The following is a 16,504-nucleotide window of genomic DNA, read 5'->3' as shown; positions in this document are numbered from 1 at the left end:
GTTGCCCAATTTCCTCAGATTCTCTCATTCCCCAATTTCCTCAAGATTCTCACGACCCTCAATTATCCTCAGATTCTCACGATCCCCAATTTCCCCAGATTCTCACGACCCCAATTTCCCCCGATTCTCACGATCCCCAATTTCCCCAGATTCCTTACGATCCCCCAATTTCCCAGATTTTTACGATCCCCAACCTCCCAACAGGAACACGCCGATACGGAATGGAAATTCGCCCGCACCAAGCTGTGGATGTCCTACTTCGAGGTGGGCAACACCCTGCCTCCTCCTTTCAACATCTTCCCGACACCGAAGAGCTTCATGAGGATGTGTGGCAAGAGCAGCCGCCAGGAGGAACTCGTTCGAAGGATGTCGTCGAGGGTAGGTGGATGTCAAGGATGTCGTTCGAAGGATGTCAAGGGTGGGTGGATGTCAAGGATGTCGAAGGGTGGGTGGATATCAAGGATGTCAAGGGTGGGTGGATGTCAAGGATGTCGTTCGAAGGATGTCAAGGGTGGGTGGTTGAGGAAGGGGTGAGAGGGGAGGGAGGCAGGGAAGAGGGGGGTAGGGAGGGAGGGAGAGGTGAAAGTGTGGGGGTAAGGTTTCGTGTGTTTTTTGAAGAACTTGAGGGTACATTCATATAGACTGTTTTGTTGCGTTTCTGTATTTCGCTTTTATCTGCCTCTCTTTCTGTATTTCTGTCTATAACTCCTCTCTCTCTCTCTCTCTCTCTCTCTCTCTCTCTCTCTCTCTCTCTCTCTCTCTCTCTCTCTCTCTCTCTCTCTCTCGCCTGCTGACTCGATCTCTTTCTGTCTCTCAATCAGAAAAGAAGTTGCCAAAGACATATATCTATACTAAACTATACAATAATGTACTATACTATACTATATTATATTATATTATACTATACTATACTCTTCTTTTTTCCTTCTCTCTCTCCTCCACCTTTTCGCCTTTTTTTAACCCCCTTGTCCTCTTCATATTTTTCCTTTCTCCCTTACCCTACCTCTCTCTCTCTTCCCTCCCTCTTTTGTCTTCCTTTTCTTCACTTTCCTCCTTTTCTTTCATTTACCCTTCCCCTTCCCCTTCTTCCTTCTTCCTACTCCTCTTCCCCTCTCTCCTTCCCTACCATCTCCCTCCCTCTCCTTCCTCACTTCCCTTTCTCCACTCCCCCCTTCCTCCCCCTTCCTCACTTCCCTTTCTCCACTCCCCCTTCCTCCCCTTTCCTCGCTTCCCTTTCTCTTCCCTCCGTTCCTCCTCATCTTCGTCTCTCTTCCTCGCTCCGCTTTCTTCCCTCACCCTTCCTTCCCCATCTCCTCTTTCCTCCTGTTACTTCCCCCTGTCTTCCTCTCTCTCCCCTTCCTCGCATTCCCTTCTCTTCTTCCCCATCTTCCTCCCCCAATCTTCTTTCTTCCTCCTCCCCCATTCTTCCTTCTTCCCCTCTCTCCATCTTCCTTATCCCTCCTCCCCTTCCCCATCCTCCTTCTCCCTCCCCTTCCCCCACCTCCTTCGCTTCTCTTTCCCCTCCTCCTTCGCTTCTCCTTCTCCCTCCCCTTCCCCTCCTCCTTCGCTCCCCCCCACCAGACCCACTCCCGCCGTCGCAAGGCCCGCGATTACCGCTACCTGTCCGTCATGCGCGCTCTCCTGTGGCGCTACGTGTGCTCGCTGCAACGCCGGAACGAAGAGCGTCCCATCAACGAGGATGACATTAGCGAGGTCAAGGGTGACATCTCGTCGCTGCGGTTCGAACTGATTGACCTCTTCGGAGCCAACGGAATGGATGTCTCCTCTTGCGCTAAGAAGAGTCGGGGTGAGTTCGGGCTTGTTTGTGACTGTTTGTTTACATAAAAGTCACTTATTTGTGTGAGACTGTGGAGCCAGATATTCATTATACGTAACCAACAATATATATATATATATATATATATATATATATATATATATATATATATATATATAGATAGATAGATAGATAGATAGATAGGTAGATAGATAGATAGATAACCAATTATACTAACCACAAAACCTCTTTATTTTCTCTCCCTCCCTCCACCGCGCCCCACCTCTCTTCCTCCGCCCTCGTCCCCCTCTGCTCCCCCCACAGCCGCCCTGGGCCGCAAGATGCGCGTGTGGGAGCGACGGCTGATGCGCGACTTCCACGTGTCTCCCGCCATGGGCTCGGAGGACCCCAGCCGCGAGGTGAAGGAATCGCCCGTCGAGGAGGGAGCCAACAGCCGCTTCAAACGCGTCGCCAAACTCGCCATGGCCAACAAGCCCGCAGACCTGGCCAGCATCGTTGAGGGAGCTGCTCGCGCGTGAGTTGTGGGGGCTTTAGCGGGCGGCTGTAGCTTGCGAGTTCGGGTCATGTGCGTGTGTATGTCGTAGATTTTTGGGTTGTGGGTTATGATTTTTCTTCAAAGTGGCGGGCTGTGATTTTTATTCTCTCAACCCCTCTAAAATGACCAAAAGCGATTGATGATTAAAGTATGATTTCATCTTTGTAAACCCTTGGAAAGTAATAATAACCAATGAATGTTATAGGCCTACACCATTAATAGTTAATAACTTTGAATCTAATGAGCAAAATTAACAGTTTACGTAATGATTCACACATTTCCTCGTCGGTCTTTATTTCTTGTCTGTCTTCGATTACACTCTTTTTCATCATCACTTTCTCTCTCTCTCTCTCTCTCTCTCTCTCTCTCTCTCTCTCTCTCTCTCTCTCTCTCTCTCTCTCTCTCTCTCTCTCTCTCTCTCTCTCTCTCTCTCTCTCTCTCTCCTTTCCCCGTTTGTTCATGTCGCCCCCCGCCCTCAGGTCCCAGATCGGCATTGGCAACCAGGAGGGCCGCGAGAACCTGAAGGAGGCCATAGAGAAGGCCCGACGCAGGATGGAGGAGGGAACGCCCGACGGCTCCCCAGGGTCCTCCCGCGGATGCTCGCCCTTCCCCGACCTGTACACCGGCCCTCACCTCCTGGACGCCATCAAGAGCTTGGACCTGAGCCCCCACCATTCCCCCGCCGAGACCCCCATGCCCCCCTCCGACAGCAAGGGCTGGCAGCCTGCAAAGGACGGTAAGGATGGCCCTGGGGCTTCGGGTGTCTGGAGGGCGGGGCTGTGAGATTCCCAGGCAGTGTTCTGAAGTGGCCTTTCATATGACTGCTCACGTTGCATCAGTATTAAGCAAAGCGATTTTTTTTTCTGGTGAATATTTACTCTTTATCTTTACTTGACAATATAGATTTTTTTTCTTTTCTTTTTTTCCTAATGAAGCATCTAATCTTTTCCGTTTCCCTCCTGCAGGCCAAGCCAAGGACCTGACCAAACTGACGGTGCCCGGACGCCGCTCGCCGACCTGCCTGAAGCGCACGGAGGGCTCCAGCAACGAGAACCTGAGCCTCGACGTCCCGACCAACGTGTTCTCGAAGGACTCCATCAAGAAGCTGAGCGGCATGAAGAAGGTGGAGGCGGAAAAGAAGGACGCCGCCCCCACTAAGCCCGCCGTGTCGGTGACGACCGTGTCCGAGACGAAGCCCTCCGCACCGGCGAAGGAGGACGCGAAGACGCAGAAGGAGAGCGCGCCGGCTCCCAAGGCCGCGGTGGCGCCGAGCCCGGGCATGATCAAGCCGAGCCAGATTAAGGCGAGCGGAGTGCTTCCGACGAAGGACCAGGCCCCCGCCGCCGCGCCCAAGCCTGCCCCCGTGCGCATCCCGCCGCCCGTGGCCGTCGGGCTGCGGCGCATCGAGGGCGAGAGCGCCGTCCGCCGCCCCGTGGCGCCCCGCGTGCAGCAGGTGCAGCAGCAGCAGGCCTTCACCGGCTCGGATGAGCTGGAGTCGGTGGACTTCGTGCGGCGCCCATCGCGGCTTCCGCCCAAGCAGGAGGACATCCGCAAGTCCGTCACGCCCACCATCGCCGTGACCCCGTCCACGCCCGCGCCCACCGAGACGCCCGTGCCGCCCTCGCCGCCCGCTAAGATGCCCACCAAGTTTGTCATCGACAAGACGCCGCCGCCCACGCCCAAGCCCGGCGACAAGCCCGCCCCCGCCCCAGCCGCCGCCCCCAAGCCAGCCGCGAAGCCCGCTGAGAAAGCCGTAGAAAAGCCGGCCGCCGAGAAGCCCGCCGCCCCGGCTGCCCCCGCCCCCGCGAAGCCCGCCGCCCCGGCCGCCCCCGCCCCCGAGAAGGCCGGCGCCCCGGCTGCCCCGAAGCCCGAGGAGAAGCCGGCCGCCGCCAAGCCCGGGAGAAGAGCGAGGCCAAGGCGGCCGCCCCGAAGCCCGAGGAGAACCGGGCGCCGAGAAGCCGTCGGAGAAGGCGGCCGCCCCGAAGCCGCCGGGCGAGCAGAAGCCGGCCACGCCCCCCGCCGAGACCTTCAAGGGCAACTCGCCCACCAACCAGGCGGAGCCGCTGATCCGCCAGAGCCAGAAGGGCGGCGGCGGATGGCTCTGATCCAACTACAAAGAAAAACTAACTAAAAATAAATATTTTAAAAAATGAGATAACAGGTAACGAAACAAAAAAAAATTTAAAAAAATATATATTTGATAACACCTATTTTCCTTGCTGTATACACGTGGCTTCGGGAGCACCTCGTATTGCAATGGCCAATTCGAGTGCAGCAATACCTTGCAACCCTATTTTAATCATGAACATGTAATCAGTCAGGTGTTCTAATAAGACTAATTAGTTGCATGTATGAATGACTTAATTTGCATAAAGGGTTTGGCTTTCATTATATAGGCTTTGCTGATGATTATGTATGCGTACTGCACCTGAATTAATTATTTTCTTGCGTTTTTGTGTACTTCTTATACTATTATTGTATTTTAAACTAGAACAAAATATTTATTAGTTAAAAAAAAATGGGGAAGATTCGTGATTATATTTCATTATGGTAAATATAGGAAAGTATTGTAGCTTTTAAGAATTTTAATACTTAAGAAAAAAAAAGTATTTTGTTTGGTTTATTATATATGCAATCATTATCCCAATTAAACTGATATATGATAAAATAAAAAGGATATAAAAATATACAAAAAAATAATTTAGCTTTTCATATTTAAGTTTCGTTTTATTGTTCATCAAACTTGCTATTGTATGTGATATCATTGTTATTAGCCTACGAAAATAAATAGAACATAGTGATATATTCTTAGCTCACCATAATGCTTAAACAGTTTTGAAAGTGCTTATACTCTGCAGGATTAATTAGCTTGTAGTGTTTCTTGATTTATGATATATAAAAAAACACAATATATACTAACCACAAAATATATGTCAGTGTGGGGGGGGGCTGTGGTTTTCTTAGGAGTGATTAACAACGGATCTAATAGCCAAATGAAGTTTTTAAAAAAATGTGATTTGACTCAAGATTTTATGACACAGGGAAAAAAATTGTCTCGGTGGGATACGTTCTAGCTTAAATCTTATTTTTCCCGTTACTAAAACTTGTTTCGAAACCTTTTTTTGGCTTTCTCTATGTTACCAATGTTCTGTCCATTCATTCTAGTTAAAATAAAACAGTTCTCATAACAGTTCCACACGTTGTTGTATTTTTACTATCCTTTCGAAATGTAATCGTGATATAAAGTTATTGGTTTTTTTTTCTTTGTTTACATGAAGACGAAATAAAAATTAGACATTCTAAAGAAATTTTGTGTTATCAGACATAGTTTCTGTGATAGGAAACTGATATATGTGATATGGACCGGCAAAAATTACAATATTCTACTTAAATACACCCACACAGGTATTAAAATGTAGATCATGATACTAATAAGGCTCTACTGTAGCTATTATTAAACAGAGATATCATTTGATCTACCATGGCATTCCACAAATCTTTTTGCTCTTAATTACAACCAACAGAGATTAGTTGAAGTGAAAGAGCAACTAATCTTTGTTAGGTATAAAAAAGATGAACCGCTATGTCAACCCGATTTCACATTCTTACTAAATATTATTTCATTCTTTCAGCAACTGTCTTTCTGAAAACCGAGGAAGGTGAAATCCTCTGTCGAAAAATTGTACCAAATCTTCATCCCATTTAGCAGCTAGAGACAAGATGGGGTCGGCTGCAGTGATACAAAGATAACCTCTTGACAGAACCTATATGTGTTTTAGGCTTACCTAACTACTTTCAGTGCTGTACCATGCTGGCTAAATGACTTCCTGTGCTATTTAAATAAATAGCACAGGAAAGTAAATAACTTACCGATACCTAAAAACTCAATCCCAAGCCATTCTCACTAATCATTACAGTTAGCGTGTGGTTTTAGTTTCTGACGGGGTGCGAGCGTTATAGGCTGTTGTATTAGGTTATGCAACCATTAGTTGGTAGGGTCGTGGGTGGTGTTGCTGCCCCAGTGTGTAATCCCCCATCACCAAGGATCTACCTGCTAACTGTAGTTGAAAGGTGATCTAGGTGGGTATTCGCAGCATTTCCGGTACACAGCTGAAGTCAGGGAGTGAACCTATGGCTTCAATTTGTCAGTCTTATTAAAGGGTGTGTATATATATATATATATATATATATATATATATATATATATATATATATATATATATATATATATATATATATATATATGTATATATATGTATATATATGTATATATATGTATATATATGTATATATATTATTATATATGTGTATATATATATATGTATATATATGTATATATATATGTATATATATATATATATATATATGTATATATATATATGTATATATTCTTCTTTTAACGGTAGGTTCATGTCTGAGCCGCCGTGGTCACAGCATGATACTTAATTGTAGTTTTCATGTTGTGATGCTCTTGGAGTGAGTACGTGGTAGGGTCCCCAGTTCCTTTCCACGGAGAGTGCCGGTGTTACCTTTTAGGTAATCATTCTCTCTATTTATCCGGGCTTGGGACCAGCACTGATTTGGGCTGGCTTGGCCACCCAGTGGCTAGGTAGGCAATCGAGGTGAAGTTCCTTGCCCAATGGAACAACGCGCCGGCCGGTGACTCGAACCCTCGAACTCAGATTGCCGTCGTGACAGTCTTGAATCCAATGCTCTAACCATTCGGCCACCGCGGCCTTGAAGATCATGGGCTTCCATGATTTTTCTTGGCAATTTAGAGCGGTGGTTTGCCATTGCCTTCCGCCCGGTGTTTTTATCGAGTCACCATCTCTATTTACCCGGCACTGACTTGGGCTGGCTTGGCCACCCAATGGCTAGGCAGGCAATCGAGGTGAAGTTCCTTGCCCAAGGGAAACAACGCGCCGGCCGGTGACTCGAACCCTCTTACTCAGATTGCCGTCGTGACAGTCTTGAGTCCGACGCTCTAACCATTCGGCCACCGCGGCCCCGCATATATGTATATATATATGTATATATATATATATATATATATATATATATATATATATATATATATATATATATATATGTATATATATATATATGTATATATATATGTATATATAGTATATATATGTATATATATATGTATATATATATATATATATATATATATATATATACATATGTATATATATTATATATATAATATATATATATACATATTAATATATATATATATATATACATATATATATATACATATATAGATCAAGACTATCCAACTGTATATTCTAGAGACAATCCTGTGTGGAATAAGCCTCTAAATCAATCTTGACAGTCATGGCCTCAGCAAATCGAATGCTGGACCCCAAAAACTGGGTGGAAGGTTGGAAGCAGCAATATACCCTCCCTGGCATCAGACCTTTTTTGTTTTATTAACTGGTGTGTGTGTGTGTGGTGTGTGTGTGTGTGTGTGTGTGTGTGTGTGTGTGTGTGTGTGTGTGTGTGTGTGTGTGTGTGTGTGTGTGCATGTGTGTGTGCATGTGTGTGTGCATGTGTGTGTGTTGTGTGTGTGCATGTGTGTGTGCATGTGTGTGTGCATGTGTGTGTTCATGTGTGTGTGCGTGTGCGCGTGTGTTTTGCTATGAAAGTGTCTGGATAACTTACAGGGCAAGTGACAAATGGCATGTGTGCAGCAATTGGCTGCACACATGCCATTCGCAGGTGGAAGTGCATTTGTTCCTGCTGAGCAATGATAGTGGCAACAGTAACTTCTCAAGCTCTTGATAGTGATAAGGATGTGTAGTGAAATATCAAGCCTCTGCATGAGCAAGACAAACAGTGTAGACTGTAGTGTATGTCTAATACATGTTTCTTGTTTCCACATTCCATCATGAAGGTGACATGTTTCTCACCTCATGTGGACATGTGGTGAAAAACATGTACTGTTAATATACATGTGTACTGTTAATATACACACTATGCTTTGCTGAGTGTGCTCTTCCTTGACTCTGACCAAGGTCTTAACCCTGACCAACTGAACAGTACTCAGTGTGCAGTTGCATGGAGATAGAAGACTTTGCAGCATGGCTTGACATGGTCTTGAACAGTAAAGTGATCATACCTTTGCTGTAAAAATTAGCTAATCAGTTTCCCTACTAATTAATGACAATATGTATCAGTTAACATACTTATCCACACACACACACATATATATATGCATATACATATAGATAGATAGACAGATAGATATAGATATAGAAAAAATGATAGATAGATAGAAAATGGGCAGAAAATTTGTAATTTTTGACATTTATGCTATAAATGAAAACTTCTTTAGAATTAGGTAGCCTATTAATCCTATGTTTACTTTGTTGGTGACCACAGTCATAAACAGAAACAGTACAATAATTCTTTCTTCTGCAGTTTGTTCAACCTTGATACAGATGGATCTATACGCATGCTGTGTCTCTAAACTTTCTCTACTGTACTACATGATCAAAATTTGTTCTTGAACACTGTATAACTATGATTCATCTTTCTTCCTTTGTATCTTAAAGTAGACTGCCTGAATTCCTGAAGTTTTAAGGATCCAAACCTGAGTACTTTTATATTTCTACTTAAAATTGATATATCCCTTAAATTATAAATGCAGAATTTTTTATCAATGGGAGGTATTCAAGAGCATTATCATGTGCACTATTGTAAAAAAAAAAAAAAAAAAAAAAAAAAAAAAAAAAAAAAAAAAAAATAATATATATATATATATATATATATATATATATATATATATATATATATATATATATATATATATATATATATATATATATATATAGTAAATTTGGCTACAATGAATCTTAACCAAAATTCGGGCTTTTACCAGCTCAGTGAGGATTTTGAAGCCACTCTTTTCATGCCTATATGCCTTTTCAACTTTTAAACAAAAGCAGATGGAATTTATATTTTCTTTACAGGTTTATTAACAAAAAATGGAACACTTGATCACATGTATTCAACAACTGAACTTACAACATCTGTAAGTTAAGTATAATAACGTAACAGTATCTCCATGACAGTATCTCCTATTACATAATTTTAGATCAATATAATTAGACATAGTTAATCTGATGCCATAATTGTAGTGATTACACAGTAACTTTTATGATCTTGTTTTACATCAAGATTTTGTAAAATACAAAAGCCCCTATGTCTTCTTGAGAGTATTTCTGTGAGTTTTTAAAAAGAATAACAGTAATGAGGTCCACATATAATGGTATTTCAAAAACTAGTTTATGTCCTCAATAATTTTTTATCCATTTCATAAAACAAAACTCGCTAATCTATAAATGATCTAGCACCCTGTGATTCTCCTCAAGTAAAAAAATATTTCCTAATTTTCCAAAGAAGCAAGATTTCTTGTGCAAGAACATGACACAAAAACAACAAAATCAAAGCAATGAATACCATAATGTTCAAATCATCATCTTTTGTCACTTTTAAAACAAAGAAACTCTATAAAATGTAAGTAATCAAAATCTTTAAGATAACCTGTCCTTTCAGGAGAATCTAATAATGATAATGATGATAAAAAGTCATAAGTTGTGAATGCAAAAATCCACATATCTTTTTTCCTTTTTGTAAACAAGTCACTGAATGTAACCATTAACACCAATGATCAACCATAAATTAGAAAAAAAAACTATATATACAAAAAGAAAGAAAAAACTAAGGTACATCCAGTAATTCAAAATGATCCAGAAATACAAAACAAATATATATATATATATTCCATATTTTGCATTTTTAAAAAACTTATCGATCCAATCTTTCAATAGGGACGATGTTGCAGCCTAGCAGTCCTCTACCAGACCATGGGCGTGGAGTAAGGGACAATGTCACACTCTGCTCTTCTCTCTGGACAATGACCTGGTGGAAAATCTTCTATTGAGTAATTTGCCTAAGTTTGTGTTTATACTTGATGATCATTTTTAAAATTTCTCATACAATATTACATAGTCTAGAAGTGCCTAGATGATGGTGGGGAGTGGGGAGGGGGGAGGTAACTGTACTTGTAACTCAAATGGGAGGCTGGGTGGCCAGAGGTAGCTCAGGGACCAGGGGTGAGGGTGGGGAGTGGAAAATCAGCTTTAGTGGTTTCCCTACCTTTTCTACTTCTGTGTAATTATGGTGCATGTATAATGTGATTAAGAAGCCTGGACGTAAATTAATTGTGAAGTGGTTACTAAGTATGAAGTCTAATAAGAACATGGTGAAATAGCCTGAAAACTGAACAAATAATTCCCTTAGTGTGAATGATATCAGATATTATAAAACCCTTTATTTACATGATGACAAAGATTTAATGTAAACTGGAGTAATTTGCCTTTTTTTTTTTTTTTTTTTTTTTTTTGCCAAACCTATACATAACTAAGAACCCATGCCACTTTTATTTCTTAGAATTCTATAACCTCATAATATTACCTGAATTGTGGAGTTCACTGAGTGGTTCACAATTTCTGCAATGTTGGTCATATTGCGGAAGTTGCTGCTAACAACCGATCCAAACTTTCCGATCTGGTCACCTTCTTGTAGGCCCTGGAGTGACAGTGGCCAGTATTTTAGACAAAGCCTATCTAAAGTAACATCCTTCAATAAACATTTTCTTCAAATCCAAAGATACTTTGTCTAACAACCCTAGAGAAGCTCTCAGACCACCTGACCTGTTTCTGATGACATTCCATGACTGCAAAACCAACATTTCCTGTTTAACCCACTGGCACCAGGTACCTGCACTGTCCACTGTATTTATTTATTTTTTATTTTTTTTTTTTCCACCAAGAAGTCAATTAGTACTCCTACCTGACCTCACTTGATTCTTTGAATTTTAGAGATTTTTTCTATAATACTGTCATTATCACTATTATTATCATTTACAATACCCTTATTATAATATATACAATACCATTATTATAATATTTATGATACTAATGGTAAATAATAAAAAAAAATCTTTCAGATAATCAAGGTAATGGGTAAACAGGTGAGATTAGTCAGGCCTAGTAACCATCTCTTTGGAGACTAAGCACTACAGGAGTCATCTCTGTATAAACAAAATTATTAAGCTCAAATCACAGTATGTATGTACAAATTCTCTAGGCATAAACAGCTTAAAATACAATAAACGCAACTTTCACACTTCTCAAAAATCATCTTTAAAGTCTATTTTTTTTTTTTAACCTTTAAACCAAAATCCTTCACTCTTACTGCTATATGTGCTGGAGATCCTAGGGTCACATGGTCAACTTTAGCAAACGGCTCAAAGGTGGGCTGTGGAGGCGGGACATTCACACCATTGGGGTCAGCCTCTGCAGTGCGTGCCTGACTGTGGACTGCAACAAGCCCTTCCTCAATCTGTTTCAGGAGAGCGGTGTGGTCATTTTGAAGACCTAGAAATAGGAAATAATTGTTAGGCACTGACTGGTACATCAGTGTAGACTGTTAACCCAAAGGCCCCAGGAAAATGTTGTGTTCACTGTTATACTGTTTTGTGAAATGTCCTGCACATAGATGGCTCTGCAAGTGGTTAACCACAAGGAGTCAATTAACCCTTTCCCGACGGGTGATATTCATAATGGCCTGGGCCCCACTGCCGGGGGCTCATATCGTCACCCTAGCATGCACGACCGCTCATGCCCAATACCAGCATCCCTTGCCTTTCTTTGTAATACTAAGATCCTATGTTGTATTTTCAGTATTATTATTTTCTAATGTCTCTATTTGCCAAATTTTCTGATTAATCAAGACTATAGGATATTTTTGTTGTTATATAGACTCCATAGTTGATCATTATTCACTCGATAGTCTGAATAAAATAAGCAGTGTGTGGTATCATGGAGTTGAAACCGTAGGTTTTTTTCAAGTTATTTTATAAGATAAACTTTAGTTTCAACAGGTTTATATTATCAGTTCCATATAGATATAATTTTATGTTCAGTGTTTTTATAAATATTTTCTTTCATTTTTATTTTATTTATTTTTTTTTTTTTACCAAAATACATATCAGTATTTTCACATGGTTTTACATCATCACTTTGTGAATACTATATAATATCTCTGGCCAGTGTAGTCGATTACTAACATAATTTTTTAGACGCTAACCTCGGAAGCCCGAGAAGTCTTTATGAAATACATAGTATAGGAAAAATGAGAAAAATTGTTAAAAACTAATTAATCACATTTTCAGTGGCAAAAAAACAATATTTTGCCATAATTTTAACAAAAAAACTCATGGCATGGCCATACATACACCATGACATGTATGTACATGCCACCGGCAGATAGTCCTGGCATGCCACGGCATGCACGTACATGCCACCTGTCAGCAAAGGGTTAACAGATCTCACCTGATTTCACCTTTCCTTCAGTTTGTGGGAAAAATGACTTTTTACTAATGCTATCAATATCGATGCTGTTCTTTTTATTATACTTTATAAATATTATACTGTGAACTAGGCACTGTAGATATGTTGTTGGGAAATGCAGTCCATCTTTTCATGATGACAGGGAGGAAAATGCTTACACGAATAAGGATGTAAGTAGTGGACAAAAATGTTATCAATGGGAAGTACTAACAGGTAAATAACAGATTTGTAAACCAATCAGGTTAATTTTAAGTGTCTCCTTATACTGCTGTCTACATTATAAGGAGAGAACTTGGTAGGCTGGTGGGAATTATCAATGGATTAGTGGACATTTGAAAAGAAAAATTAGAATGATACAGGAAAATTCAGTTATTCAGTAACAGAACTCTAAATTCTTGCAAATTGAGCTTTACAAGTGAAAGGGCGAGTTCATTTTTACAACACTACGTAATTTATGAGATCTTTCACTCCTCTTTTACACTCCTATAAAAATATTTCATTCACATTCAGACTACATACTAAAGTTTACAAATCCCATTTGAAATTATCACAATAAGGAAAAAATGTGAAAATGAATAAACTCACATTTGATTTGGTGTCTCGCATGACGTACTTGATAGACATCAATATCAGATCTTGGGTAGCCTTCATGATCAATCAATGGTTCATTCATTCCCACATTATTCTGTAAAAGGAAGAATGACAACACTCACTGATAAAAAAGGATGATAAACAGACAGACAAACTAATAAGAGAAAATCTGCAAACTTTTAAAACATCAAGTGATATAAAACATTTAAAAAAAGGGCTGGCACTAACAGGAAAATTGCGGGGTAAAATATGAACAATGTACAGAGGATCAGTCACTATATTGTCTAATACAGGGGGCTGTACCCCCTGTACACACCTAAACCACCACCCAGGAAAACAAAGAATCCTCCACAATTCACAGTAAGAGAGAGCGTCACACAGACTCAACATCAAGTGCTCCCACGTGTCAGTCATGTGCACTACCCTGCCATGAATACATGGAAGATTCTTTGTTTTCCTGGGTGGGGGTTAGGGGTGGTAGCCCTAGGGGAGGGGGTCACAGGGGGTACAACACCCTGCATTCAACAATATAGTAACTAATTCTGTGTATAATATTTATATTTTACCCTGCAATTTCCCTATATCTTTCATGCCCTCCCATACCATCAGGCCAAGATTGTCACTAATAGGGGGTTTTGCAACATGATTTTGACATGGTAGATAGTAGAGAGTGATGATTCCATCTATAGCAAAATCATCACAATCGGTTATGCGAAGGTGTTGTGTAAAATTATCTGGTTTTGGGGTTTCATCTCTGGAGGGTGTGTCGCTCTCATCCACCATTACCTCCAAAAGTTTCTTAGAATTATTCGCTCTATAGTTTGCATATTTAATAAAACTCTTACCGTCTTCAAAATATCCCAATACTCCTTGATATTTTGCTCGACGTTATCCTTCTCCTTAATAAGCGACAAGACTTTTTCTTTCGAATATTCCATCTTTCAGTTCAAACAGCACGTTAAAACAACAAAAAAACGTTGCTGATCTTAGCCTTTCCCTACAAAAAACCCGCCTTTCCACAACCCGACCCCGGGCCTCGTCACTCCGAGCCTCCGACGATGAGGAAGCAAGAAGCCCACGGATGTAAACAAAGCCCCAGCGTTCGCGTAGGTGAATCCGGTATTCGAGGATATCGCTCGCCTGGAGGAAGCTTTAGGCTTGGATATTCGTGTGTTTATTTGTCTATGTTCTTGTTTGTCTTTTAATCTGTCTGTCGAGCCCTCTATATTTATTTATTTATTTATTTATTTATTTATTTGTGTATAGAATTAGATATATTTTTTGTGATGTATACATACAGTCATATCTCATATTGAATATACTGTATGTCATGCAAATTTAGACGTATTTAGTAGTCAGATTTCACTAAATTTGTGTTCTTCATACAAAACACTACATTTGTTGTTTAACATTTTTTCAGAGAAAACATGTCTTTGTAGATAAATATTTTTATAATTTAGAAGCTTATTATATCACGAGGAAGGGGATTTTTTGTCTTATCTTTCTTCATTAATTCATTGATACTATTAAAAGTAAAGTTCCGTTTCCTGATCCATTAATCATAAATGTTGGCAATGCATATATATATTTTCATGTCTTGTTTGTTTTAGTGTCAGACTCATCCACACTTTTTTTCTTCTCCACCACTCACTCTCTTATCTTCTGTCTAGCCACCCTTTCTCTCTCATTCACTATCGCTATGCTACTTTCCTCTTCCATTTTCTTTCTTTCTGCCTATATCTCTCTTTCTCTCCCTTTCTTCCGTCCCCTCCCTTTCTCTTTTCTCACCTCCCGATCCCCTCTCTCTCTCTCCTCTCTCTCTCTCTCTCTCTCTCTCTCTCTCTCTCTCTCTCTCTCTCTCTCTCTCTCTCTCTCCTCTCCCTCCCTCCCTCCCTCCCTCAGCCTCCATTCCTGTTATGGGAAGATGTGTTGTGAAATATCAAATATACATTTCACAATACATTGCATTGGCCCCGACCTCGCCAATGCCTGCGGCTATCAGTCTGCTCTCTTTATTTTTATTTTTTATTTATACATTACAATTACATTACTGGATTTCCCCTATTCTACATTCTAGGTTTGTCTCTTCGAGGTCCGTGTCCTTGAAGTTGGCGTAGGGTGGTGGCTTGGACCGCGTCCCTCGTCCCTTTCTCTCTCACGAATGATGGGCCTTACAAGAGCTTAGGGTGTAAGGTAGATAGACAACCAAGATGTCTTCATTCATAGTAATGATGGAGTGTAGCTGCTCCTAGGAGCGAGGTTTTGCTCCTTGGCTCCCAGCGGAGTCTGCCTGTCATCTCCTTCAGTGGTCTAAAGATGGATATAAATCACGTGCTTACCATGTGACAATCGGTGGTGATGCAAGATAGTGTTACAGCAATGCATAGCTCTTGTGGAAGGGGATAGACAACACAACTTTGGAAGTCTAAGTACGACAGTGGACCACTATATACCATGGACTTGGATTTTCCAATCGTTGTATGGTAGATGGAATGATAGTTCAGGGGAACTCCACATTCCATTGAAGCTACAGTGTGTGGTGTTGATCCTATGGAGCGGATAAGTCTTCAGTGTTTTACAAGGAACTATAGACACTGTCTCGGGGACATAAGTAATAATCTACAGGCCTTGTAAACAAGGGCACCACTGTGCTCTGCGTTGGGTCAGCACGGTCAGGAGAGCCCAGGGCGCTGGTGTGACACTTACGCCGCAGTTCAGTACTAACTGTCGTCGACGTGGACGTTTGTGGGGATTTATCTTTGGTAGATTTTCCTAATTCTGGTTAAAAACGTACTGAATTCCGTGTGCCATACGAAGTAGACGAGACAAGGGTCTGCACTCTTTGTAGTCTCCAAGGGGAGAAATTGGACTCGTCAGGAGAGAATTCACGTGTACAAGTAAGTACACCACTAAATGTATAAAGTTATTGCATGTGTTTATAATAACCTATTGATATAATATTGAAATAGAGTGAAGTTTACAAAAAGGAAAGTCATGCATAAAATTGGATGTATTATTCTTATAGCAAACACTTGGAGAGAGTGGAATAAAAATCTATTATCCAGTGGCTTATACGCGTGAATATATTTGGGTTATATTCCACTTGTTATCATCCTTACTCAAGGAAGTATCAAGGGTGGTATAGCAGCACTC

The 16,504-nt window shown here is 41.1% G+C and overlaps 2 protein-coding genes across 2 annotated transcripts in view; one reads left to right on the top strand and one right to left on the bottom strand.

Annotated features, from left to right (window-relative positions):
• Positions 1-4,464, top strand: part of LOC119582960 (transient-receptor-potential-like protein) — a gene marked incomplete at its 5' end in the record, with an annotated part of 17,474 nt that extends 13,010 nt beyond the window's left edge. The window contains 5 exon segments of the mRNA XM_037931474.1: positions 205-378; positions 1,582-1,807; positions 2,102-2,312; positions 2,813-3,069; positions 3,299-4,464. Of these exon segments, the coding sequence (XP_037787402.1) occupies positions 205-378; positions 1,582-1,807; positions 2,102-2,312; positions 2,813-3,069; positions 3,299-4,464 (2,034 nt within the window).
• A 4,867-nt stretch (positions 4,465-9,331) lies between these two features.
• LOC119582604 (26S proteasome non-ATPase regulatory subunit 9-like) lies at positions 9,332-14,432 on the bottom strand. The gene is made up of 5 exons (XM_037930975.1): positions 14,197-14,432; positions 13,346-13,445; positions 11,604-11,785; positions 10,821-10,934; positions 9,332-10,265 (listed from the first exon to the last, which is right to left on the bottom strand). Exons 1-5 carry the CDS (start codon positions 14,287-14,289, stop codon positions 10,152-10,154), a joined length of 603 nt encoding a protein of 200 aa, XP_037786903.1. The 5' UTR covers positions 14,290-14,432; the 3' UTR covers positions 9,332-10,151.
• Between the last annotated feature and the right edge of the window lie 2,072 nt (positions 14,433-16,504).

This window comes from Penaeus monodon, chromosome 16, assembly GCF_015228065.2.
Source record: "Penaeus monodon isolate SGIC_2016 chromosome 16, NSTDA_Pmon_1, whole genome shotgun sequence".
Classification (NCBI taxonomy): Eukaryota; Metazoa; Arthropoda; class Malacostraca; order Decapoda; family Penaeidae; genus Penaeus; species Penaeus monodon.
This window is presented reverse-complemented; position numbering and strand designations above follow the sequence as displayed.